The sequence below is a fragment of the Scyliorhinus canicula genome, chromosome 29, assembly GCF_902713615.1.
Source record: "Scyliorhinus canicula chromosome 29, sScyCan1.1, whole genome shotgun sequence".
NCBI lineage: Eukaryota > Metazoa > Chordata > Chondrichthyes > Carcharhiniformes > Scyliorhinidae > Scyliorhinus > Scyliorhinus canicula.
The window spans coordinates 8308633-8334144 of NC_052174.1; the positions used below are offsets into that span (position 1 = coordinate 8308633).

The 25512-nt window shown below is 51.6% G+C and overlaps 1 protein-coding gene across 1 annotated transcript in view; it reads right to left on the reverse strand.

Moving 5' to 3' along the window:
• The window catches only part of LOC119958296 (chloride channel protein 1-like), an 84991-nt gene that overhangs the window by 10632 nt on the left and 48847 nt on the right, over positions 1–25512 (reverse strand). The window contains exons 11-17 of the mRNA XM_038786730.1: positions 22275–22422; positions 17815–17951; positions 16216–16249; positions 10339–10403; positions 9347–9415; positions 8040–8078; positions 4696–4800 (exon numbers count right to left, since the gene is read on the reverse strand). Coding sequence (XP_038642658.1) covers positions 4696–4800; positions 8040–8078; positions 9347–9415; positions 10339–10403; positions 16216–16249; positions 17815–17951; positions 22275–22422 — 597 coding nt within the window. The remainder of the gene's footprint in view (positions 1–4695; positions 4801–8039; positions 8079–9346; positions 9416–10338; positions 10404–16215; positions 16250–17814; positions 17952–22274; positions 22423–25512) is intronic.

A 25512-nucleotide genomic window follows, 5' to 3' on the forward strand; every position in this document is an offset into this window, starting at 1 on the left:
AATCCCGTTTGCTGTTATTCCTACCAAAATGGATAACCTCACATTTGTCAACATTGTATTCCATCTGCCAGACCCGAGCCCATTCACTTAACCTATCCAAATCCCTCTGCAGACTTCCAGTATCCTCTGCACTTTTCACTTTACCACTCATCTTAGTGTCATCTGCAAACTTGGACACATTGCCCTTGGTCCCCCAACTCCAAATCATCTATGTAAATTGTGAACAATTGTGGGCCCAACACGGATCCCTGAGGGACACCACTAGCTACTGATTGCCAACCAGAGAAACACCCATTAACCCCCACTCTTTGCTTTCTATTAATTAACCAATCCTCTATCCATGCTACTACTTTACCCTTAATGCCATGCATCTTTATCTTATGCAGCAACTTGACGAACGCTTGATCGTTTCAGCCAATGGCGGATTGATTCGGGGTGGGGAGGGGGGAGGGGGAGAGGGTTGTCTTCGGAGGAGCAGAGATTGGGCCGACGCCCTCTGGCGTTTGAGAGGTGAGCCCATTGAAACGCGTACAATTCTTTGAGGGTTTGACAGATCGATGGAGGAAGGACGCAATCCCCTGACTGTACAGTCGAGAATGAGGAGAGTCACAGCCACAGGATAAAGGGTGAGCCATTTTGGACAGGGGTGAGAAAAGAGTTTCAAACATTTGGAATTCTCTATCCCTGAGAGCTGTGGATGTTCAGTTGTTGAGTAGATTCCAGTGTCATGTGAGTGTACCTTTAAGAAATGGGTGTTTACTACTGCAGTGATGTCAGAGAGTGGGTGGAGCTGGGCTGTCTGTCAGCTTTTTACTTTCGTTTTAGGCTGTTTGCTGCTGGGTGAGTTTTAGTTTCGTATTCAGTGTTGGAGCTGAAGCCAGACAGAGCAGGTGTGCTGCTGTTCTCTCTGCCATCAAAAGACTATCTCTTGATCATTTGGTGAATTCAGAATTCTAAATGTTCTCAGTAGTGACTTTAACCTGATGTGCTTCTGTTAAAGGTTTTGTTTTTAAGTCGGATGGATGTTAAAAAGGAAAGCTCAAGGATTACTTAGTGTTGTATTCTTTGGGGGGTGTATTTGAATTAATGGTTGCTAAGATGTTCACTGTAGGTTTTAAAAAGGTTCACTTGAGTTCATAGAATAAACATTGTTTTGCTTTAAAAAACACTTTTCCATTTCTGCTGTACCACACCTGTAGAGTGGGCCATGTGCTCCCCATACCACAATCTAGTAAAAGTTTTGGGTCAGGTGAACTCCATGATACACTTTGGGGTTCTCTAAGCTCTGACCCAAGACTGTGATTCCTTTTGACACAAAGGGAATCAAGGGCTATGGTGTGAAGCTAGCCAAGATCAGATTGAATGGAAGAGCAAGATTCTTTTACTTTTAATCTTTCCCAGGAAGTGGGCGTCAGCATTTAATTGCTCATCCCTAATTGCCCTTGAAATGATGGTGGTGAGCCGCCCTCTTGAGCCGTCGCAGTCCCTATGGTGTAGGTGCACCCACAGCGCTGTTAGGGAGGGAGTTCCAGGATGCTTACAGATGTCCCACGTGTGGGTCTCTTCCAGCCTGGGGGCAGGATTGATTAACCAGCCAGAGCAACAACTTGATTTTGATCAGCGACAGTGAAGAAACGGTGATAAATATCCAAAGGGTGGCACGAGGGTGAGAGGGGAACATGTCAGCAGTGGTGTTTCGATGTATCTACTGCCCTTGTCCTTCTATGATGTGGAGATGCCGGCGTTGGACTGGGGTGAGCACAGTAAGAAGTCTGACAACACCAGGTTAAAGTCCAACAGGTTTGTTTCAAACACTAGCTTTCGGAGCACTGCTCCTTCCTCAGGTGAGTGAAGAGGTGGGTTCCACAAACATATGTATAGACAAAGTCAAAAATGCAAGACAATGCATTGAATGCGAGCATTTGCAGGTAATTAAGTCTTTACAGATCCAGAGATAGGGGTAACCCCAGGTTAAAGAGGTGTGAATTGTCTCAAGCCAGGATGGTTGGTAGGATTTTGCAAGCCCAGGCCAGATGGTGGGGGATGAATGTAATAAGAACTAGGAGCAGGAGTAGGCCATCTGGCCCCTCGAACCTGCTCCGCCATTCAATGAGATCATGGCTGATCTTTTGTGGACTCAGCTCCACTTTCCGGCCCGAACACCATAACCCTTAATCCCTTTATTCTTCAAAAAACTATCTATCTTTACCTTAAAAACATTTAATGAAGGAGCCTCAACTGCTTCACTGGGCAAGGAATTCCATAGATTCACAACCCTTTGGGTGAAGAAGTTCCTCCTAAACTCAGTCCTAAATCTACTTCCCCTTATTTTAGGCTATGTCCCTAATGTGACATGAATCCCAGGTCCCGGTTGAGGACACACTCATGTGTGCGGAACGTGGCTATAAGTTTCTGCTCGGCGATTCTGCAATGTAGCGCGTCCTGAAGGCCGCCTTGGAGAACGCTTACCCGGAGATCAGAGGCTGAATGCCCTTGACTGCTGAAGCGTTCCCCGACTGGAAGGGAACATTCCCGCCTGGCGATTGTCGCGCAATGTCCGTTCATCCGTTGTCGCAGCGTCTGCACGGTCTCGCCAATGTGCTCGTCCAGGCAAGTGGAGAGTATTCCATCACACTCCTGACTTGTGCCTTGTAGATGGTGGACAGGCTTTGGGGGGTCAGGAGGTGAGTTACTCTCCGCAGGATTCCCAGCCTCTGACCTGCTCTGGAAACCACAGTGTTCAGGGTCCTGAATAGGTTCTTGTTGCTCCTATTTCTTAAATTCTTACACAATATAATTGGAGAGGGAGCCATTGCGGGGTTCATGCATCTGCTCATCATTTTCTTCGAACGCCTTCATTTATTACAGGGGCTGGTTTAGCTCACAAGGCTAATCGCTGGCTTTTAAAGCAGACCAAGCAGGCCAGCAGCACGGTTCGATTCCCGTACCAGCCTCCCCGGACAGGCTCCGGAATGTGGCGACTAGGGGCTTTTCACAGTAACTTCATTGAAGCCTACTCGTGACAATAAGCCATTTTCATTTCATTTTTCATTTCATATTAGCTACACCTATACTGGACGAGGGTCTGGGGAGGGAGGGGGGGCAACATGGCTAAGGCGAGGATTCATGGGCTGCACGGGGGCGCGGTGGTTAGCACTGCTGCCTCACGGCGCCGAGGTCGCAGGTTCATCCCGGCTCTGGGTCGCTGTCCGTGGGGAGTTTGCACATTCTCCCCGTGTTTGCGTGGGTTCCGCCCCCTCAACCTAATTGCGTCACAGCTCCAGGGTCCCAGGTTTGATTCCCGGCTTGGGTCACTGTCTGTGCGGAGTCTGCACGTTCTCCCCCCGTGTGTGCGTGGGTTTCCTCCGGGTGCTCCGGTTTCCTCCCACAGTCCAAAGATGTGCAGGTTAGGGTGGATTGGCCATGCTAAATTGCCCTTAGTGACCAAAATTGCCCTTAGTGTCCAAAATTGCCCTTAGTGTTGGGTAGGATTACTGGGTTATGGGGATAGGGTGGAGGTGTTGACGTGGGTAGGGTGCTCTATCCAAGAGTCAGTGAAGACTCGATGGGCTGAATGGCCTCTTTCTGCACTGTAAATTCTATGATTCTAACCCAAAGGTGTGCAAGGTAGGTGGATTAGCCAATCTATATTGGTCCTTCATTGGAAAAAATGAATTGGGTACTCTAACTAAAAAAAACCAGTGAGGATTCATTCAACGGGGGATCTCTCGATTTCCCAATTGGCATCGGGAAGGTTACACACCATGATGGTGCTGGGTGATCAATGGTGGGGGAGGGGAAGTGGTGCAGTAACGCATGGGTAGCTGACATGGCAAAACCTCCAGGAATGTAGCGATTGGGAGTTGGCAGCCCGGTCCTCAATACGAGTTGGGGGTTGAAGCTGGGACTGCGTCGATGCAGTTCCACCCTGGCACAGTGACCCTGTTCACTCAGCCAGTAGGGAGCTGGCACATCCGTGGAGAAGCAGATGGTTCAACTCCACCACTTTGTACATCGATCCCTGAAAGTTGCCACCCAGGTTGAGAGGGTTGTTAAGAAGGCGCACGGTGTGTTAGCTTTTATTGGTAGAGGGATTGAGTTTCGGAGCCATGAGGTCATGTTGCAGTTGTACAAAACTCTGGTGCGGCCGCATTTGGAGTATTGCGTACAGTTCTGGTCGCCTCATTATAGGAAGGACGTGGAAGCTTTGGAAAGGGTGCAGATGAGATTTACCAGCATGTTGCCTGGTATGGAGGGAAAATCTTATGAGGGAAGGCCGAGGGACTTGAGGCTGTTTTCGTCAGAGAGAAGAAGGTTAAGAGGTGACTTAATTGAGGTATAGAAGATGATCAGAGGATTAGATAGGATGGACAGCGAGAGCCTTTTTCCTCGGATGGTGATGTCCAGCACGAGGGGACATAGCTTTAAATTGAGGGGAGATAGATATAGGACAGATGTCAGAGGTAGGTTCTTTACTCAGAGAGTAGTAAGGGCATGGAATGCCCTGCCTGCAACAGTAGTGGACTCGCCAACACTAAACGCATTCAAATGGTCATTGGATAGGCATATGGACGATAAGGGAATAGTGCAGATGGGCTTTAGAGGGGTTTCACAGGTCGGCACAACATTGAGGGCCGAAGGGCCTGTACTGTGCTGTAATGTTCTATTGTTCTAGGACAAGGCCGAAACATTTACCTCATACAGTGTTTCTTTTTCTACTAGTCTGAATGGGGCTGGGTCAATGACACACTCGTCCAGCTTGAGCACCTCCTGAAGTTGAGCGTACTCCCAATCATCCATCTGCAGCAAGAACAACAAAGAAATAATTAAAACTTTATTTAAGGCAAGAGACGAAGGCAATTTGGAGTCTCCTATCTGTCCCGGATATACCGCGTGCTCAGACCTCATTGCAGATGTTACAGCAATTTAAAAAAATCTTTTGCGTGAATTCTATTCTTATATGTGTCAATTCTGAAGGTTGGAATAGTTCCCATTTTACACAGTACATAATTTAGACACAATCTCACTGTACCCCACTCTACACTGTCCCCATCAAACACTCCCAGGACAGGTACAGCACGGGGTTAGATACAGAGTAAAGCTCCCTCTACACAGTCCCCGTCAAACACTCCCAGGACAGGTACAGCACGGGGTTAGATACAGAGTAAAGCTCCCTCTACACTGTCCCCGTCAAACACTCCCAGGACAGGTACAGCACGGGGTTAGATACAGAGTAAAGCTCCCTCTACACTGTCCCCATCAAACACTCCCAGGACAGGTACAGCACGGGGTTAGACACAGAGTAAAGCTCCCTCTACACTGTCCCCATCAAACACTACCAGGACAGGTACAGCACGGGGTTAGATACAGAGTAAAGCTCCCGCTACACTGTCCCCATCAAACACTCCCAGGACAGGTACAGCACGGGGTTAGATACAGAGTAAAGCTCCCTCTACACTGCCCCCATCAAACACTCCCAGGACAGGTACAGCACAGGGTTAGATACAGAGTAAAGCTCCCTCTACACTGTCCCCATCAACACTCCCAGGACAGGTACAGCACGGGGTTAGATACAGAGTAAAGCTCACTCGACACTGTCCCCATCAACACTCCCAGGGCAGGTACAACACGGGGTTAGATACAAGGTAGAGCTCCATCTACACTGTCCCCATCAAACACTCCCAGGACAGGTACAGCATAGGGTTAGATACAGAGTAAAGCTCCCTCTACACTGTCCCCGTGAGACACTCCCAGGACAGGTACAGCACGGGGTGAGATACAGAGTAAAGCTCCCTCTACACTGTCCCCATCAAACACTCCCAGGGCAGGTACAGCACGGGGTTAGATACAGAGTAAAGCTCCCTCTACACTGTCCCCATAAGACACTCCCACGACAGGTACAGCATGGGGTTAGATACAGAGTAAAGCTCCCTCTACACTGTCTCCATCAAACACTCCCAGGACAGGTACAGCACGGGGTTAGATACAGAGTAAATCTCCCTCTACACTGTCCCCATCAAACACTCCCAGGACAGGTACAGCATAGGGTTAGATACAGAGTAAAGCTCCCTCTACACTGTCCCCATCAAACACTCCCAGGGCAGGTACAGCACGGGGTTAGATACAGAGTAAAGCTCCCTCCACACTGTCCCCATGAGACACTCCCAGGACAGGTACAGCACGGGGTTAGATACAGAGTAAAGCTCCCTCTACACTGTCCCCATCAAACACTCCCAGGACAGGTACAGCACGGGGTTAGATACAAGGTAAAGCTCCATCTACACTGTCCCCATCAACCACTCCCAGGACAGGTACAGCATAGGGTTAGATACAGAGTAAAGCTCCCTCTACACTGTCCCCATCAAACACTCCCAGGACAGGTACAGCACGGGGTTAGATACAGAGTAAAGCTCCCTCTACACTGTCCCCATCAAACACTCCCAGGACAGGTACAGCATAGGGTTAGATACAGAGTAAAGCTCCCTCTACACTGTCCCCATCAAACACTCCCAGGACAGGTACAGCACGGGGTTAGATACAGAGTAAAGCTCCCTCCACACTGTCCCCATGAGACACTCCCAGGACAGGTACAGCACGGGGTTAGATACAGAGTAAAGCTCCCTCTACACTGTCCCCATCAAACACTCCCAGGACAGGTACAGCACGGGGTTAGATACAAGGTAAAGCTCCATCTACACTGTCCCCATTAACCACTCCCAGGACAGGTACAGCATAGGGTTAGATACAGAGTAAAGCTCCCTCTACACTGTCCCCATCAAACACTCCCAGGACAGGTACAGCACGGGGTTAGATACAGAGTAAAGCTCCCTCTACACTGTCCCCATCAAACACTCCCAGGACAGGTACAGCACGGGGTTAGATACAGAGTAAAGCTCCCCCTACACTGTCCCCATCAAACACTCCCAGGACAGGTACAGCACGGGGCCAGATACAGAGTAAAGCTCCCTCTACACTGTCCCCATCAAACACTCCCAGGTACAGGAGTAAACCTCCCTCTCCAAATGCTGCTAGGGATGGTGCAGTGGTTAGCCCTGCTGCCTCACGGCACCGAGGTCCCAGATTCAATCCCGGCTCTGGGTCACGGTGCGTGTGGAGTTTGCACATTCTCCCCGTGTTTGCGTGGGTTTCGCCCCCACAACCCAAAGACGTGCAGGGTAGGTGGATTGGCCACGCTAAATTGCCCCTTAATTGGAAAAAAATGAATTGGGTACTCTGAATTAAAAAAAAAACATCTGGAGTAACTGGGTTCCATTCTGGAAACCACACCTGGGGAAGGATACATCTGCCTGGGACGGTGGACGGTGCAGTACAGATTCAGCATAACTATCCCTGCACTCAAAAGGTTACATTACGAGGTGGGACTGCACAGACATGAATGGTATTCCCTTGATATAGAAAGATAAGGGGTGATCTCATTGTGGGGTTTAATATGATTATTGGGTTGGTGTTATTTTTTAGGTTCTTTCACGTGATGCGCTGCAGTCCGTGTGATGTAGGTACACACGCCCTGCTGTTAGGGAGGGAGTTGCTAGACTTTGACCCAGCGACAGTGAAGGAACGGCCGATATATTTCCCAGTCGGGACGGTGAGTGACTGGGAGGGGAACCTCCAGGTGGGTGGGGTTCCCAGGTATCTGCTGCCCTTGTCCTTCTAGATGGTAGAGGCCGTGGGTTTGGAAGGTGCTGCCTAAGGAGCCTTGGTGAGTTGCTGCAGTGCGTCTTGTAGACGGTACATACGGCTGCCACTGTGGTGGATGGAGTACCGATCAAGCCGGGCTGCTTTGTCCTAGATGGCGTCAGCTTCTTGAGTTTCGTTGGAGCTGCACTCAACCAGGTACGCACCATCCAATTTCACCCAACGGGTCATTCATCGCATTCAATCATTGTGAGATATTGCTACGCACAATACGAGCTGTCAAAGTAGCCCCAACCTCAAGAAATCAGGTTGTGAAGCGCTGAAGATGCAAAAGCTCTATAAAAGCTAGTTATTTCTTTACAGCTGCTATGGAACACCATTACCTCCCACGCAGTCATCGTGTCAAACACTTCCTCTCCATCCTGCAACAGAAGCCAAATCAAGAGTATTTATTCAGACAGTCGGTATCTTTTATTCATTCAACATGAGGTACAGGAGTGTGAGCAACTTTCCTCACCTCTGCTTTGCAATGGGGTGCCTGGTTGATGCAGATTTCCCCTTTCTCCACATTGGCTATTGATCATCCTGGAGAACCACTTTGGTCATTTTATTTACTCTGTCATTGGATGTGGCCCTTGCTGTCTAGACCAGCATTTGCCCCTTGAGAAGGTGGTGGGTGAGCCGCCTTCTTGAACACTCTGCAGTCCCGTGTGGTGTAGGTACACCCATAGTGCTGTTAGGGAGGGAGTTCCAGGATTTTGCCCCCAGCGACAGTGAAGGAACGGCCGATATATTTCCCAGTCGGCACGGTGCGTGACTCGGAGGGGGAACCTCCAGGTGGTGGGGTTCCCAGGTTTAGACAGGCAGCATGGTCAGCACAGGCTTGGAGGGCCGAAGGGCCTGTTCCTGTGCTGCACTTTTATTTGTTCTTTGTATCTGCTGCTCTTGTCTTTGTAGATGGTAGAGGCCGTGGGTTTGGAAGGTGCTGCCTAAGGAGCCTTGGTGAGTTGCTGCCGTGCATCTTGTAGACGGTACACACGGCTGCCACTATGCGTCGGTGGGGGAGGGAGTGAATGTTTGTGGAAGGGGGAGCCAATCAAGCGGGGCTGCTTTGTCCTGGATGCTGTTGAGCTTCTTGAGTGTTGTTGGAGCTGCGCTCATCCAGGCAAGTGGAGAGTCTCCCATCACACTCCTGACTTGTGGCTTGTAGATGGTGGACAGGCTTTGGGGGGTCAGGAGATGAGTTACCCATGACAGAATTCCCAGCCACTGTCCTTGCTGCCACAGTATTTCAATGGCTGTGTCCAGCTCAGTTTCTGGTCAGCAGTGACCCCCAGGACAGAGCATCAAGTTGATAGATGGGGAACCAGGAATGTTAATGACATTGAATGTCAAGGTGGACTCTCTCTTGTTGGAGATAATCTTTGCCGGGCACTTGTGCGATGATAGTGGTGGCGCAACCCTTCCATCAGGTCCCAACCTCGTCCAACCCGGCTGGCTCCAGTCTAGATATCGCCCGTGCTGTGCAGACGGTCTAACAGCCCCATGTCCATAACGCAATGGGCAGCGCTCCTTCCCCAAAACCCCCTGTCTTTGCCTCTCCCCCAAAATAAACCACCCCATCAACCAGAAGTTAAACTTCCTTCCTGAACTGTCGTGGGGGTGTCAAATTAATCTGAACTCTCCTTACCAGGGTATGGCAACGGAATCGCTTCTGTTTGTTCGGTTTTGATGGGCGTCTTTCTTGAATCACCTTGTTCTGCCAGGGAGAAAAGACACGGGTGAGAAACTTTTTCTTTCCTCCTCTCCCGTATATTTCTTGCACTTTTGTTCCCTTGCGTCTCTTGTGAAGTGTCCCAGCATGGGGGGGGGGGGGGGGGGTTTCGCCCTGCCACACCCCACCCCGCCATCTTCAGTTCCACCCCCGTCCCCGTCCATGCCTGTAAAGAATCCCCCTAGGAGCCCATATCCCCGATCTGCTCTCCCCCCCGTCCCGCCTCCCCAACTTAACATCAGCGTTGAGGAATGAGCAGCCGCCTTTCAAGGGGTGTCTCGTCCTCCGCGTCCCCTTCTCCTCTCCCTCCGTGGCCGTTCCGTGCTGACGTCCCGATGCAGTGGGGACAGTCAATCAGCAGAGGACCTGCCTTTGACTTAAACTGAGGGGCCACCAGCTCCTCTCAGGAGCAGAGACGCAATAACCTTACCTCCCCCCCCCCCCCCCCCCCCCCCAGCTCTCAGGAGCAGAGACGCAATAACCTTGCCCCCCCCCCCCCCCTGTGGTAGTCACCTCTGATTGTATATTAGATGTAGTATGATAAGGCTCCTGTACTAGAGGTACGGGGGGTAAATCCCTGCCTGCTGGCTCCACCCAGTAGACGGTGTATCAATGTGTGTGCTCCCCGAGCTGCTGCCATTCTGGAAGCAGCCGCAGGAGGCCACACATCTCTGCTGAATAAAGCCTCGATTATTCTCTACTCTCGTCTCGTAGTAATTGATAGTGCCTCCCCCCCCCCCCATCTCTGAGGAGCAGAGACCCAATAACCCTGCCTCCCCCCCCCCCTCCTCCTCTCTCCCCACCACCCAGCAGTCTAGACCCTCCATCCGCTGAGGAGGTTTACGCGGGATGGGTCGGTGATAAGGTCCACGCATTCATCACGGCGGGACTAGTATCTAAGGCCCTACCTCTTCATTCTCGATATAGATGTTGTCTTCTTGGTGGACCTGTTCGGATTCAGGGGGACTGGAGTCTGAAACAAAATCCCAGGGGACATGGGGTGAGTGGGCTTTGCAATCAGTTTGTGCTATTACAGAATCTCCACAATGCAGAAGGAGGCCATTCAGCCCATCGAGTCTGAAAGAGCAACACATCCAGGCCCATTAAGACGTAAAGGTTGAATCCAGGGGGACCGAGGAAGAACTTCCTGCACAACAGGGGGCCTCACGGTAGCATGGTGGTTAGCATCAATGCTTCACAGCTCCAGGGTCCCAGGTTCGATTCCCGGCTGGGTCACTGTCTGTGTGGAGTCTGCACGTCCTCCCCGTGTGTGCGTGGGTTTCCTCCGGGTTCTCCGGTTTCCTCCCACAGTCCAAAGATGTGCGGGTTAGGTGGATTGGCCATGCTAAATTGCCCGTAGTGTAAGGTTAATGGGGGGATTGTTGGGTTACGGGTATGTGGGTTTAAGTAGGGTGATCATTGCTCGGCACAACATCGAGGGCCGAAGGGCCTGTTCTGTGCTGTACTGTTCTAAAAAAAAAAAACAGGTTGTCAGGACATGAATGTTTGATCAGTGGCATTGAGGGTTGGGAAGTCAAATCCAAAATGACTCTTAACAATATTTGAAAATGGGCAGCACGGTGGCCTAGTGGTTAGCACAACCGCCTCACGGCGCTGAGGTCCCAGGTTCGATCCCGGCTCTGGGTCACTGTCCGTGTGGAGTTTGCACATTCTCCCCGTGTCTGCGTGGGTTTCGCCCCCCACAACCCAAAGATGTGCAGAGTAGGTGGATTGGCCACACTTAATTGCCCCTTAATTGGAAAAAATAATTGGGTACTCTAAATTTATTTAAAAAAAAACAATATTTGAAAAAAACGAGTCCAGAGGTGGGTATATTTGGGGTTTCGGAGGACCCGGGGGTCCAGCAGGAGAGAGAGGCCGACGTTTTAGGGCAGCAGGGTAGCATGGTGGTTAGCATAAATGCTTCACAGCTCCAGGGTCCCAGGTTCGATTCCCGGCTGGGTCACTGTCTGTGTGGAGTCTGCACGTCCTCCCCCTGTGTGCGTGGGTTTCCTCCGGGTGCTCCGGTTTCCTCCCACAGTCCAAAGATGTGCGGGTTAGGTGGATTGGCCATGATAAATTGCCCGTAGTGTCCTATTAAAAGTAAGGTTAAGGGGGGGGTTGTTGGGTTACGGGTATAGGGTGGATACGTGGGTTTGAGTAGGGTGATCATTGCTCGGCACAACATCGAGGGCCGAAGGGCCTGTTCTGTGCTGTACTGTTCTATGTATAGGGTAGATATGTGGGTTTGAGTAGGGTGATCATTGCTCGGCACAACATCGAGGGCCGAAGGGCCTGTGCTGTACTGTTCTATGTTCTATGTTCTATGTTTTGGCCTTTGCTTCCCTGGTAGCCCGGTGCCGAATTCTGTTGGCATGGAGGGACTCAAAGCCCCCGAAGTCGGAGGCCTGGCCATCGGACACGGCGTGCCTCCTCGATCTGGAGAAAGTTAAGTTCGCTTTCAGAGGTTCACTGTTAGGGTTCGCCCCGAGGTGGCAACCATTTATCGACTTCTTTGTGGAAAATTAATCATCAGAGGGGGGTGTGGGTGGGTGGGTGGGGAGGGGGGGTTAGGGTAATGTAGATTAGGGGGGCAGATCAGGCTGGTCCTTGAAGGAGGGGAGCTGGTTTTCTTGAGCTATATTGATTGTTCTTTGCACACTGTTTTATACACTTTGCACACTGGCAGGTGTGCAGAGGAGATTCACTCGGTTAATCCCAGAGCTGAAGGGGTTGGATTACGAGGAGAGGTTGAGTAGACTGGGACTGTACTCTTTGGAATTTAGAAGGATGAGGGGGGATCTTATAGAAACATTTAAAATTATGAAGTGAATAGATAGGATAGATGCGGGCAGGTTGTTTCCACTGGCGGGTGAAAGCAGAACTAGGGGGCATAGCCTCAAAATAAGGGGAATTAGATTTAGGATTGAGTTTAGGAGGAACTTCTTCACCCAAAGGGTTGTGAATCTATGGAATTCCTTGCCCAGTGAAGCAGTTGAGGCTCCTTCATTACATGTTTTTAAGGTAAAGATAGATAGTTTTTTGAAGAATAAAGGGATTAAGGGTTATGGTGTTCGGGCCGGAAAGTGGAGCTGAGTCCACAAAAGATCAGCCATGATCTAATTGAATGGCGGAGCAGGCTCGAGGGGCCAGATGGCCGACTCCTGCTCCTAGTTCTTATGTTCTTATATTGTTGTTGTTTACTGTGCCAAAATGTCTTGATAAAATTGTTTATCAAGAAAAAAACAATATCTGAAAGAGGTTTGCGGTGGCGACTATGGAGTGAAAGGGTCGCACGTTTGGCAGCTCCCGCTCGTGGTGGTCTTTTTGCAGTTTTTCAGCTGGATTTCCGCAGGGGTTTTTCAAAATGAAGGTGTAAAGGCGAGAAGAAAAGGAGGTGCCCCCCTAGTTTATGGAGTTGAGTTCGAGGGAGGCAATGGCGAGGACGCAGGGTCTGACCTCGCCAGCTCAGTGGTCGACGGACCCAGTCGGTGAACTTCCTGACTGAGAAGATCGCTCAACATCGCAAGGGAGTGTGCGGAGGACCCGGTCCGGGGCGGTGGCCTCGATCAGGGCTGCGGTCGACCGTGTGGAGGAGAGATTGACAACCTGGCGGCGGAACGAGAGGAGCTGTCCACCGCGATGGCAGCGGAGATCGGGACGCTACAGGACCAACAGAAACCACTGCGAGAGGAAGTGGAGGGCGCCGGAGAACTGTTCTCGGAGGCAGAATATTCGGATCGTTAGTCTGCCAGAGCGGAAGGAAGGATCGGATGCCGGTGCATACGCGGGGAAGGTGTTGGAGAAGCTGATGGAGGAGGGCGTGTTCTCCAAACCGTTGGATGTGGATCGGGCCCACAGGGCTCTTTTGCGTAAGCTCCCGAGGTCGACGGTGGCAAGACTGCATCGGTTCCTAGACGCAGCCTGAGGTGGGCCAGGCAGACAGAACGGTGCATGTGGGAAGATGCTAAGATCCGGGTGTACCAGGATTGGAAGCAGAACTCACAACGAGGAGGGCAAGTTTTAATAAAGTGTCATGTGAGTGTACCTTTAAGAAATGGGTGTTTATTGGAGCTGGGCTGTCTGTCAGCTTTTTACTTTCATTTTAGGCTGTTTGCTGCAGGGTGTGTTTTAGTTTCATTTCCAGAGCTGGATAGCTGCAGTCACAGCCGGAAGGTATATTAGAGACTCTCTCTGTAACCTAAAGACTGCAAATCGATCCTTTGGTGATTTAAAACTAATAACTGCTCTCAGTAGTGACTTTAACCTGATGTGCTTCTGGTAAAAGGTGTTTTAAGTCTTATGGATGTTAAAAGGACAGCTTAAGGATTACTTAGTGGTGTAGTCTTTGGGGGTTGTATTTGAATTAATGGTTGCTAAGATGTATGTTTTAAAAAGGTTAACTTGAGTTCATAGAATAAACATTGTTTTGCTTTAAAAAATACTTTCCCATTTCTGCCGCCCCACACCTGTAGAGTGGGCCGTGTGCTCCCCATACCACAATCTAGTAAAAGTTGTGGGTCAGGTCCATGATACACTTTGGGGTTCTCTAAACCCTGGCTCAGAACAAAAGTGAAGGTGACCCTGTATGAGAGGAAAATAAATGTTTGGGCTGCTTTACCCGGCCCGTCTATGGCTGACCTAGGAGGGTCGGGAGCTGCACTTTGGCGTGCCGGAGGACGCGGTGGACTTTATAGAACATAGAACATTACCGCGCAGTACGGGCCCTTCGGCCCTCGATGTTGCGCCGACCTGTGAAACCATCTGAAGCCTATCTGACCTACACTATTCCATTTTCATCCATATGTCTATCCAGTGACCACTTAAATGCCCTTAAAGTTCCCTTATGTAGGACAATAGCAATATTTGAAAAAGATAAATTCTGTCGGGAGAGAGAGAGAAAAATAGGTGAACGGAACAGAGGAGGTGGCTTTTCGGAGACCTGGGACAGGTACACGAGCGAGTGAGCGAACACGCAACAATAAATGGCAACGCAATTAGGGATGGGCAATAAATGGTGGTCGAGTCAATGATGCCATCATCCCATGGGCGAATAAGTAAAAATAAATTTGTACACAGACACATTAATTTACGGGGTACAGCATCTATCGCTCCTCACCTAATTGAGAAGTTGGTAACGAGCTGCTTTCTTGAATATAATTGGGTGGCTCGTTTAGCCATTTCATTGGGTGAACACATTGGCTAACCGGGTATGAACAGCAGATTTCTGCCCCCTACGGGGGCATTAGTGAATAACTACGTTCTTACAAGCCATTCCGTTGTCTCATGGCCTCCATTACTGGCCGTAACTTTTTAAAGTTTCAAACTTGTTTAACAAACGGAGTTCAAACTCCCCCATTGACTTGGTGGGATTTGAATTCGAGGCCCTCAACTATTCGTCCAGGCTTTTGGATTACGAGTCCAGTAACACATAGGCGGCCGTACCCCCATCAAGATACGCATGTATCTTCTGCGGCGATGATCATAGGATTTTTATCATAGAATTTACAGTGCAGAAGGAGCACTGGTAGGGGAGCACGGTAGCATGGTGGTTAGCATAAATGCTTCACAGCTCCAGGGACCCTGGTTCGATTCCCGGCTTGGGTCACTGTCTGTGCGGAGTCTGCACATCCTCCCCGTGTGTGCGTGGGTTTCCTCCGGGTGCTCCGGTTTCCTCCCACAGTCCAAAGATGTGCGGGTTAGGTGGATTGGCCATGCTAAATTGCCCGTAGTGTCCTAAATAGTAAGGTTAAGGGGGGGGGGGGTTGTTGGGTTACGGGTATAGGGTGGATACGTGGGTTTGAGTAGGGTGATCATGGCTCGGCACAACATCGAGGGCCGAAGGGCCTGTTCTGTGCTGTACTGTTCTATGTTCTATGTTCTATGTTAAGGAGGTCATTCGGCCCATCAAGACTGCACCGGCTCTTGGAAAGAGCACCCGACCCAAGGTCAACACCCCCACCCTATCCCCATAACCCAGTAACCCCACCGAACACTAAGGGCAATTTTGGACACTGAGGGGCAATTTAGCACGGCCAATCCACCCTCACCTGCACATCTTTGGACTGCAGGAGGAAACCGGAGCACCCGGAGGAAACCCATGCACACACGGGGAGGATGTGCAGACTCCCGCACAGACAGTGACCCAAGCCGGAATCGAACCTGGGACCCTGGAGCTGTGAAGCAATTGCGCTATCCACAATGCTACTGTGCTGCCCGTGTCCCTGTAACAGGAGGAGGTGGTGTAAGCCAGTGCGATCGGGGCTTTCTGTGCCAGGTGGGCGCCGTCCTTTATTGACCCCCCTCCCATCACATTTTGTTTGGATGCTCTAGTTTTCCTTTGAGATTCCGTTTGCGTTGATGCGGTGTCCCTTTAAAGGATCTCAAATTTATCGCAGTTTATTGATTCAGTTTGTTTGCTTAAGGTGAGGAATCACACACACGAATGCAGACAGATCTGTACACAGAAACACCAAAGCACACACAGAACCCAAAATCAAAAATGAAATGAAAATCGCTCATTGTCACGAGTAGGCTTCAAATGAAGTTACTGTGAAAAGCCCCTAGTCGCCACATTCCGGCGCCTGTTCGGGGAGGCTGGTACGGGAATCGAACCCGCGCTGCTGGCCAGCCTCGGTCTGCTTTCAAAGCTGGCGATTTAGCCCCGTGCTAAACCACCATACAGATACAAAATTACTTGTGCGCACAAGTCTGTGGACGCAAGTGCACACAGAATGGATTCCCAGATCTGCATGCACACGCAAACACGGATCCATGTTACTCACCGTCAGAGACAATGATGTCGGAGCACGGGTGATTCTGAATGAAACAAAACATTAGAATTAATCTGAATTAATGCAACGTTTTTTTTTTTTCTTTTTTTTTTTATAAATTTAGATTACCCAATCATTTTTCCAATTAAGGGGCAATTTAGCGTGGCCAATCCACCTAGCTTGCATGTTTTTGGGTTGTGGGGGCGAAACCCACGCAGGCACGGGGAGAATGTGCAAACTCCACACGGACAGTGACCCAGAGCCGGGATCGAACCTGGGACCTCAGCGCCGTGAGGCGGTTGTGCTAACCACTAGGCCACCGTGCTGCCCTGAATTAATGCAACGTTTAGGAATGACACACATGCACTTCTGAAACCTACAGGCACATAGAACATAGAACAGTACAGCACAGAACAGGCCCTTCGGCCCTCGATGTTGTGCCGAGCAATGATCACCCTACTCAAACCCACGTATCCACCCTATACCCGTAACCCAACAACCCCCCCCCCCCCCCCAACCTTACTTTTTAGAACACTACGGGCAATTTAGCATGGCCAATCCACCTAACCCGCACATCTTTGGACTGTGGGAGGAAACCATCTTGGTATTCTTTACTTGCTTTCGAGCGATGAAATAAATTTGGCTTTTCACCTTCTTTAAGTCTTTAAGTTCCCCTTCCCCCCAATACACACACACGCACACACACACAGACACACAGCCAGTGAAGGAACGGCCGATATATTTGCCAGTCAGGGCGGTGAGTGACTGGGAGGGGAACGTCCAGGTGGTGGGGTTCCCCACGTGTCTGCTGCCCTTGTCCTTCCAGCTGGGAGCGTCGCATCGTTGCCCGTCTCCTCCAAGGCTCTAGGGAGGATTGGCTGAATGATGGGAGCTGTTGCTGGAGTTGCGATTGTCCTCACTCCGTACCAGATAACGGCAATGTTCCAACTTTGTTGTGCGTTCCTCAATAACTCCATATTTTGGTGGGTGTGGGGGCGGGCAGTGTTATTTTAAAAAATAAATTTAGAATATCCAATTCTTTTCTTTTCCCAATTAAGGGGCAATTTAGCGCGGCCAATCCACCTACCCTGCACATAGAATTTACAGTGCAGAAGGAGGCCATTCAGCCCATCGAGTCTGCACCGGCTCTTGGAAAGAGCACCCTACCCAAGGTCAACACCTCCACCCTATCCCCATAACCCAGTAACCCCCACCCAACACTAAGGGCAATTTTGGACACTAAGGGCAATTTTATCATGGCTAATCCACCCTAACCCGCACATCTTTGGGCTGTGGGAGGAAACCGGAGCACCCGGAGGAAACCCACGCACACACGGGGAGGACGTGCAGACTCCGCACAGACAGTGACCCAGCCGGGAATCGAACCTGGGACCCTGGAGCGGTGAAGCGATTGTGCTATCCGCAATGCTACCGTGCTGCCTCAAGTTTGGGTTGTGGGGGGCGAAACGCACGCAGACACGGGGAGAACGTGCAAACTCCACGCGGGCAGCGACCCAGGGCCGGGATTCGAACCTGGGACCCCGGCGCCCTGAGGCAGCAGGGCTAACCCACTGCGCCACCCTACCGCCCTGTCCCGCCTCCGCTACTCACCTCCTCATCTGACAACGTCTCCGCCGGCTGCCTCGACTGCTCCAGGATGTACCTTAGCCGTCTCTCTCGGCTAAGCTGCTCGGCGAGGAGCTTGGCCAGATTTTTGCGCTTGATGGATCCCAGCAGGACCTTGGACTCTGAAAAGCATAACGGAAGTTCTCACTTGACGGCCGACACAACCGTCTGTTCATTGTAGTTCCGTCCACACCCCCGGGTGGTTCGATTTTGTTTGTTATACAGGCTTAGCTCGGGTTACATTCTCACCCTTGTCAAATTCTCCAATCTCAAAGACGTCGATCCTCTGCTGGGGGTACTGTTCCGCTCGTCAACACCTTGCCCTCGCCGGGAAATAGGCTAATTGATAGTGTGAGGCTGCTGAACAGTTCCCTTGCAATGTAGGGCTGCCTACCATCAATTAAATAGCCAATATGGCCCATTCATGGCCCATATGGGTGTCTGTCCTCCACCCGCAGCTCCTCCCATCATTCCTCGCCCAAATCAACCCTCGCCACCCTCTATTCCCTGCTCCACTTTTTTTTTTACTCACACAAGAGATGTGGACGTCGCTGGCCACGCCCAGCATTTATTGCCCATCCCTAATTGCCCCTTGAGAAGGTGGTGGGGGAGCCGCCTTCTTCAACCGCTGCAGTCCCTAAGGTGTAGGTACACCCACTGTGCTGTTAGGGAGGGAGTTCCAGGATTTTGGCCCCAGCGACAGTGAAGGAACGGCCGATATATTTCCCAGTCGGGGCGGGGAGTGACTGGGAGGGGAACCTCCAGGTGGGTGGGGTTCCCAGGTATCTGCTGCTCTTGTCCTTCTAGATGGTAGAGGCCGTGGGTTTGGAAGGTGCTGCCTAAGGAGCCTTGGTGAGTTGCTGCGGTGCATCTTGTAGACGGTACACACGGCTGCCACTGTGCGTCGGTGGGGGAGGGAGTGAATGTTTGTGGAAGGGGAGCCAATCAAGCGGGGCTGCTTTGTCCTGGATGGTGTTGAGCTTCTTGAGTGTTGTTGGAGCTGCATTCATCCAGGCAAGTGGAGACTATTCCATCACACTCCTGACTTGTGCCTTGTAGATGGTGGACAGGCTTTGGGGGGGGGTCAGGAGGTGAGTTACTCTCCGCAGGATTCCCAGCCTCTGACCTGCCCTGGTAGCCACAGTATTAATGTGGCTGGGTCCAGTTCAGTTTCTGATCAATGGTAACCCCCAGGATGTTGATAGTGGGGGATTCAGCGATGGTAATGCCATCGAATGTCAAGGGGCGATGGTTAGATCCTCTCTCATTGAAGATGGTCATTGCCTGGCACTTGTGTGGCGTGAATGTTACTTGTCACATGTCTGCCCAATCCGGGATATTGTCCAGGTCTCGCTGCATTTGTGTTTATCCAGCTTCCCTTAAATGTATCGATACCATTCATCTCAACCACTCCCAATGGGAGCGAGTTGCACATTCTCTCCACTCCCCGTGGGAGCGAGCCCCACATTCTCCCCCACTCCCTGTGGGAGCGAGCCCCACATTCTCCCCACTCCCCTGTGGGAGCGAGTCCCACATTCTCCCCACTCCCCGTGGGAGCGAGCCCCACATTCTCCCCACTCCCCATGGGAGCGAGCCCCACATTCTCCCCACTCCCTGTGGGAGCGAGCCCCACATTCTCCCCCACTCCCTGTGGGAGCGAGTCCCACATTCTCCCCCACTCCCTGCGGGAGCGAGTCCCACATTCTCCCCACTCCCTGTGGGAGTGAGTCCCACATTCTCCCCACTCCCTATGGGAGCGAGTCCCACATTCTCCCCCCTCCCTGTGGGAGCGAGTCCCACATTCTCCCCACACCCTATGGGAGCGAGTCCCACATTCTCCCCACTCCCCGTTGGAGCGAGTCCCACATTCTCCCCACTCCCTGTGGGAGCGAGTCCCACATTCTCCCCCACTCCCTGTGGGAGCGAGTCCCACATTCTCCCCACTCCCCGTGGGAGGGAGTCCCACATTCTCCCCACTCCCTATCGGAGCGAGTCGCACATTCTCCCCCACTCCCTGCGGGAGCGAGTCCCACATTCTCCCCACTCCCCGCGGGAGCGAGTCCCACATTCTCCCCACTCCCCGCGGGAGCGAGCCCCACATTCTCCCCCACTCCCTATGGGAGTGAGTCCCACATTCTCCCCACTCCCTGCGGGAGCGAGTCCCACATTCTCCCCACTCCCCATGGGAGCGAGTCCCACATTCTCCCCACTGCCTATGGGAGCGAGTACCGCATTCTCCCCACTCCCCCGTGGGAGCGAGTCCCACATTCTCCCCACTCCCTGTGGGAGCGAGTCCCACATTCTCCCCACTCCCTGTGGAATCGAGTCCCACATTCTCCCCACTCCCCTGTGGGAGCGAGTCCCACATTCTCCCCACACCCCGTGGGAGCGAGTCCCACATTCTCCCCACTCCCTGTGGGAGTGAGTCCCACATTCTCCCCACTCCCCTGCGGGAGCGAGTCCCACATTCTCCCCACTCCCTCAGTAAAGAAGTTCCTTCTGAATTCCCAATTGGACCATCTTGTATCGACACCTCAAGTTATGCTCTTCCCCACATGAAGAGGCATTCTCACTGAATCCACTCGATTAAAACCTTACATTACCTTAAAGATCTCCTCAACCTTCCTACGCCTAACAACCTGACTAGCTTCAGGAAGACTAAATACTCCTGAGGAGTCGTAGTGTGCTGTATCGTTAAGGAAGGATATATGGCTCTCCAATGTGACATGATTAGTGTGTCCACTCTGTATCGAACGAACATGCGATTACGACACCCAATACTGCCCGGCAAGTAAAATTCCTACACCCCGTCTTCAAATAGGCTTGGGTCAGACCTTCGGTCTCTGTTCATTACCTCTACCTCCAAGTGATCATGCCTATTGGGTAAGGTCTTTGCTCAACTACCTTCTTTGATAGATTTCACAGCAAGCACTATTCACACTTCCAATGTTCGTTCCTGCACCCAGGTTGTCCCACACAAGAAACGGGGGCAACAGGAGCAGACAACTCGGCCCGTCTAGCCTCCTCTGCTATTCAGTGGCCGATCTTACACGTCAACAATATTAAAACATGCTGCTGTGCAGAGGGACCTGGGTGTGCTAGTGCATGAGTCGCAAAATGTTGGTTTGCGCATGCAACAGGTGATTGAGAAGGCAAATGGAGTTTTGTCCTTCATTGCTAGAGGGATGGAGTTTAAGACTAGGGAGGTTATGTTGCAATTAATAATAATAATAATAATAATCCCTTATTGTCACAAGTAGGCTTCAATGAAGTTACTGTGAAAAGCCCCTAGTCGCCACATTCCGGCGCCTGTTCGGGGAGGCTGGTACGGGAATTGAACCCGCGCTGCTGGCTGTGTTCTGCATTACAAGCCAGCGATTTAGCCCACTGTGCTAAACCAGCCATTGTATAAGGCGTTAGTGAGGCCACACTCCCCACCCCATTCCCCACCCTATTCCCCACCCCCCACCCCATTCCCCACCCCATTCCCCCCCCCCCCACCTCATTCCCCACTCTCCCACCCCATTCCCCACATCCCTTAATTCCCCCGAGAGACGATATATCCTTAAGTGACTTTGGGTCCGTTAATCAACACTCTTTCTCCAAGGTAAAGAAAGAACTTGGGCAGCTTGGGGTAGGAGGAAGCTGTTTAGAACATAGAACACTACAGCGCAGTACGGGCCCTTCGGCCCTCGATGTTGCGCCGACCTGTGAAACCATCTGAAGCCTATCTGACCTACACTATTCCATTTTCATCCATATGTCTATCCAGCGACCACTTAAATGCCCTTAAAGTTGGCGAGTCTACTACTGTTGCAGGCAGGGCGTTCCACACCCCTACTACTCTCTGAGTAAAGAAACTGCCTCTGACATCTGTCCTATATCTACCACCCCTCAATTTAAAGCTATGTCCCCTCGTGTTGGTCATCACCATCCGAGGAAAGAGACTCTCACTGTCCACCCTATCTAACCCTCTGACTATCTTATATGTCTCTATTAAGTCACCTCTCAGCCTTCTCCTCTCTAACGAAAACAACCTCAAGTCCCTGAGCCTTTCCTCGTAAGACCTTCCCTCCATACCAGGCAACATCCTAGTAAATCTCCTCCGAACCCTTTCCAAAGCTTCCACATCCTTCCTATAATGTGCACCACCTTAAACTGTATCAGGCTCCTTTAAACCCTGTTCTCCGCTGTAATAGGTTAGGATTGATCTGTATCGTAGCTCCATGTGCTCACCTTGGTTTCAAAACCTCACCTCACCAAAATCTACCCACCCCAATCTTCGAAATGTTCCGACTGTCATTGAATCCACAATATTCAGTCTCTGCCTTTGCCACGATGGACCCTGCCCACTGGGACAGGATCTGTTTGATGTGTGTGTGTCTGGCTATGGCTATTCGACTGAGAATGCCCTGTTTTTACAGACAGGAATGCACAGGGAGTACCTGTTGAGTCAACCAGGGGAAATTGTTTCAACTCTGTGTTCTTCAGCAGGTTTCGGATGTCTTTATATTTCAAATCCTTTGCCAGATACTTCAGATCTCTCACCATGAAGTCCTCAGCGTAGATATCGTGGGCCCTGGAATAAGGAACCTGACAATTAGCAGGGAATCCGGTCGCCTCCAGAGACTAACCTGACTTGTCATTTCTTTATTTTGTCAACTCCGATTCCGGATCTCTGGCTCTCGTGGTGTTACACTCCTGCCCTCTGACGCATCGGGCAAGCGGACATTTACCGAGCTCCGACAGGTCAACCGGGGTCCAGCTATTTGACTGGAAGGTGCATCACAGCCAAGTCTGAGAACCGGCCATCTGCAGGCAACTGTAGAAACATTGTATGTGTACACACAGGCACAGGTACCCCCCCACCACACACAGGCACAGGTACCCCCCCCCCCACACACAGGAACAGGTACCCCCCCCCCCCCCACACACACATAGGTACCCCCCCCCCCCCCCCACCCACACACACACACACACACAGGCACAGGTACCCCCCCCCCCCCACACACAGGCACAGGTACCCCCCCCACCCCCACCCCCACACACAGGCACAGGTACCCCCCCCCCGCCAACACACACACATAGGTACCCCCCCCACACACACACACACACAGGCACAGGTACCCCCCCCCCCCACTCACACACAGGTACCCTCCCCCCACCACATACACACACAGGCACAGGTACCCCCCCCCCCCCCCCACACACACACACAGGCACAGGTACCCCCCCCCACACACACGCACACAGGCACAGGTACCCCCCCCCCCCACCCCCACACACACAGGTACCCCCCCACACACACACACACACACACACAGGCACAGGTACCCCCCCCCCCCGCCCCACACACACACCGGCACAGGTACCCCCCCCCCCACACACACACACACACAGGCACAGGTACCCCCCCCCCCCACACACACACACACAGGTACCCCCCCCCCCCCCCCCCACACACACACACACACAGGCACAGGTACCCCCCCCCACACACACACACAGGCACAGGTACCCCCCCCCCCCCACACACACACACACACAGGCACAGGTACCCCCCCCCCCCACACACACACACATAGGCACAGGTACCCCCCCCCCCCCCCCCCACACACACACACAGGCACAGGTACCCCCCCCCCCCACACACACACACAGGCACAGGTACCCCCCCCCACACACACGCACACAGGCACAGGTACCCCCCCCCCCCCACATACCCGTGCAGACACACCTACACACACACATAGACACATGCGGGAGGTGAGCAGGTGGTGAAGATCAAGGAGAAACGGGGAGCGGAGTTGGGAGGGGAGATCAATTGGGGAGTACGGAGTGAGGCACTGCGTAGGGTAAACGGGGCCTCCTTTTGTGCAAGGATGAGCCCGATACAGTTTAAGGTGGTGCACAGGGTGCATATGACTCGGGCGAGAGTGAGTGGGTTCTTTCAGGGGGTAGCAGATGAGTGTGAGAGGTGTGGGCGGGGGCCAGCGAATCACGCAAACATGTTTTGGGGTTGTGAAAAATTGGGAAGATTCTGGGCGGGAGTGTTCGGGGTCTGAGTCAGGATAGTGGAGGAGGAGGTGGACCCGGACCCTTTGGTGGCGATATTTGGGGTTTCAGAGAAGCCGGAGCTCATGGAGAGGAGGAAGGTCGATGTCCCGGCCTTCGCCTCTCTGATTGTGCGGCGGCAAATTTTGCTGGAGTGGCGGTCGGCATCGCCACCGGGGGTAGCAGCATGGTTGGGTGGCCTGTAAAACTTCCTGCGGTTAGAGAAGATAAAGTGTGAGTTAAGGGGCTGAGCAGGGGAGTTTGAGAAAAGGTGGGGGATGTTTGTGACCGTGTTCGAGGGGCTGTTCATCACAGGGGGCGGGAGGTGGGTGATGGTGAGAGGGGGGGGGGGGTGTAAAAGGGGAAAAATCTGTACAGACTGTATCGTTGATTGTTGGGAAGTATGTTTCCCGGGCTGTTTATTTGCTGTGACCTCCTTTGATACATGATTGTAATAAAATACATTAAAAAAAACACATAGACACACACACACACTCCCATAGAGACACAAGCACAGCTGCCTCACGGCGCTGAGGTCCCAGGTTCGATCCCGGCTCTGGGTCACTGTCCGTGTGGAGTTTGCACGTTCTCCCCGTGTCTGCGTGGGTTTCGCCCCCACAACCCAAAGATGTGCAGGGATTGGCCAGGCTAAATTGCCCCTTCATTGGAAAAGAATAATTGGGTACTCTAATTGGGCTGGTTTAGCACAGGGCTAAATCGCTGGCTTTAAAGCAGACCAAGCTGGCCAGCAGCACGGTTCGATTCCCGTACCAGCCTCCCCGAACAGACGCCGGAATGTGGCGACTGGGGGCTTTTCACAGGTAACTTCATTTGAAGCCTACTCGTGACAATAAGCCATTTTCATTTCATTTCAATTTATTTTAAAAAAAAAGATGATTTTGGTAGGAATAACAGCAAAAGGGATTATTATTTAAACGATAAAATATTAAAGCATGCCGCTGTGCAGAGAGACCTGGTTGTGCTAGTGCATGAGTCACAGAAGGTTGGTTTACAAGTGCAACAGGTGATTAAGAAGGCAAATGGAATTTTGTCCTTCATTGCTAGAGGGATGGAGTTTAAGACTAGGGAGGTTATGTTGCAATTGTATAAGGTGTTGGTGCGGCCACACCTGGAGTAGTGTGTTCAGTTTTGGTCTCCTTACTTGAGAAAGGACGTACTGGCGCTGGAGGGTGTGCAGAGGAGATTCACTAGGTTAATCCCAGATCTGAAGGGGTTGGATTATGAGGAGAGGTTGAGTAGACTGGGACTGTACTCGTTGGAATATAGAAGGATGAGGGGGGATCTTATAGAAACATTTAAAATTATGAAGGGAATAGATAGGATAGATGCGGGCAGGTTGTTTCCACTGGTGGGTGACAGCAGAACTAGGGGGCATAGCCTCAAAATAAGGGGAAGTAGATTTAGGACTGAGTTTAGGAGGAACTTCTTCACCCAAAGGGTTGTGAATCTATGGAATTCCTTGCCCAGTGAAGCAGTTGAGGCTCCTTCATTACATGTTTTTAAGGTAAAGATAGATAGTTTTTTGAAGAATAAAGGGATTAAGGGTTATGGTGTTCGGGCCGGGAAAGTGGAGCTGAGTCCACAAAAGATCAGCCATGATCTCATGAA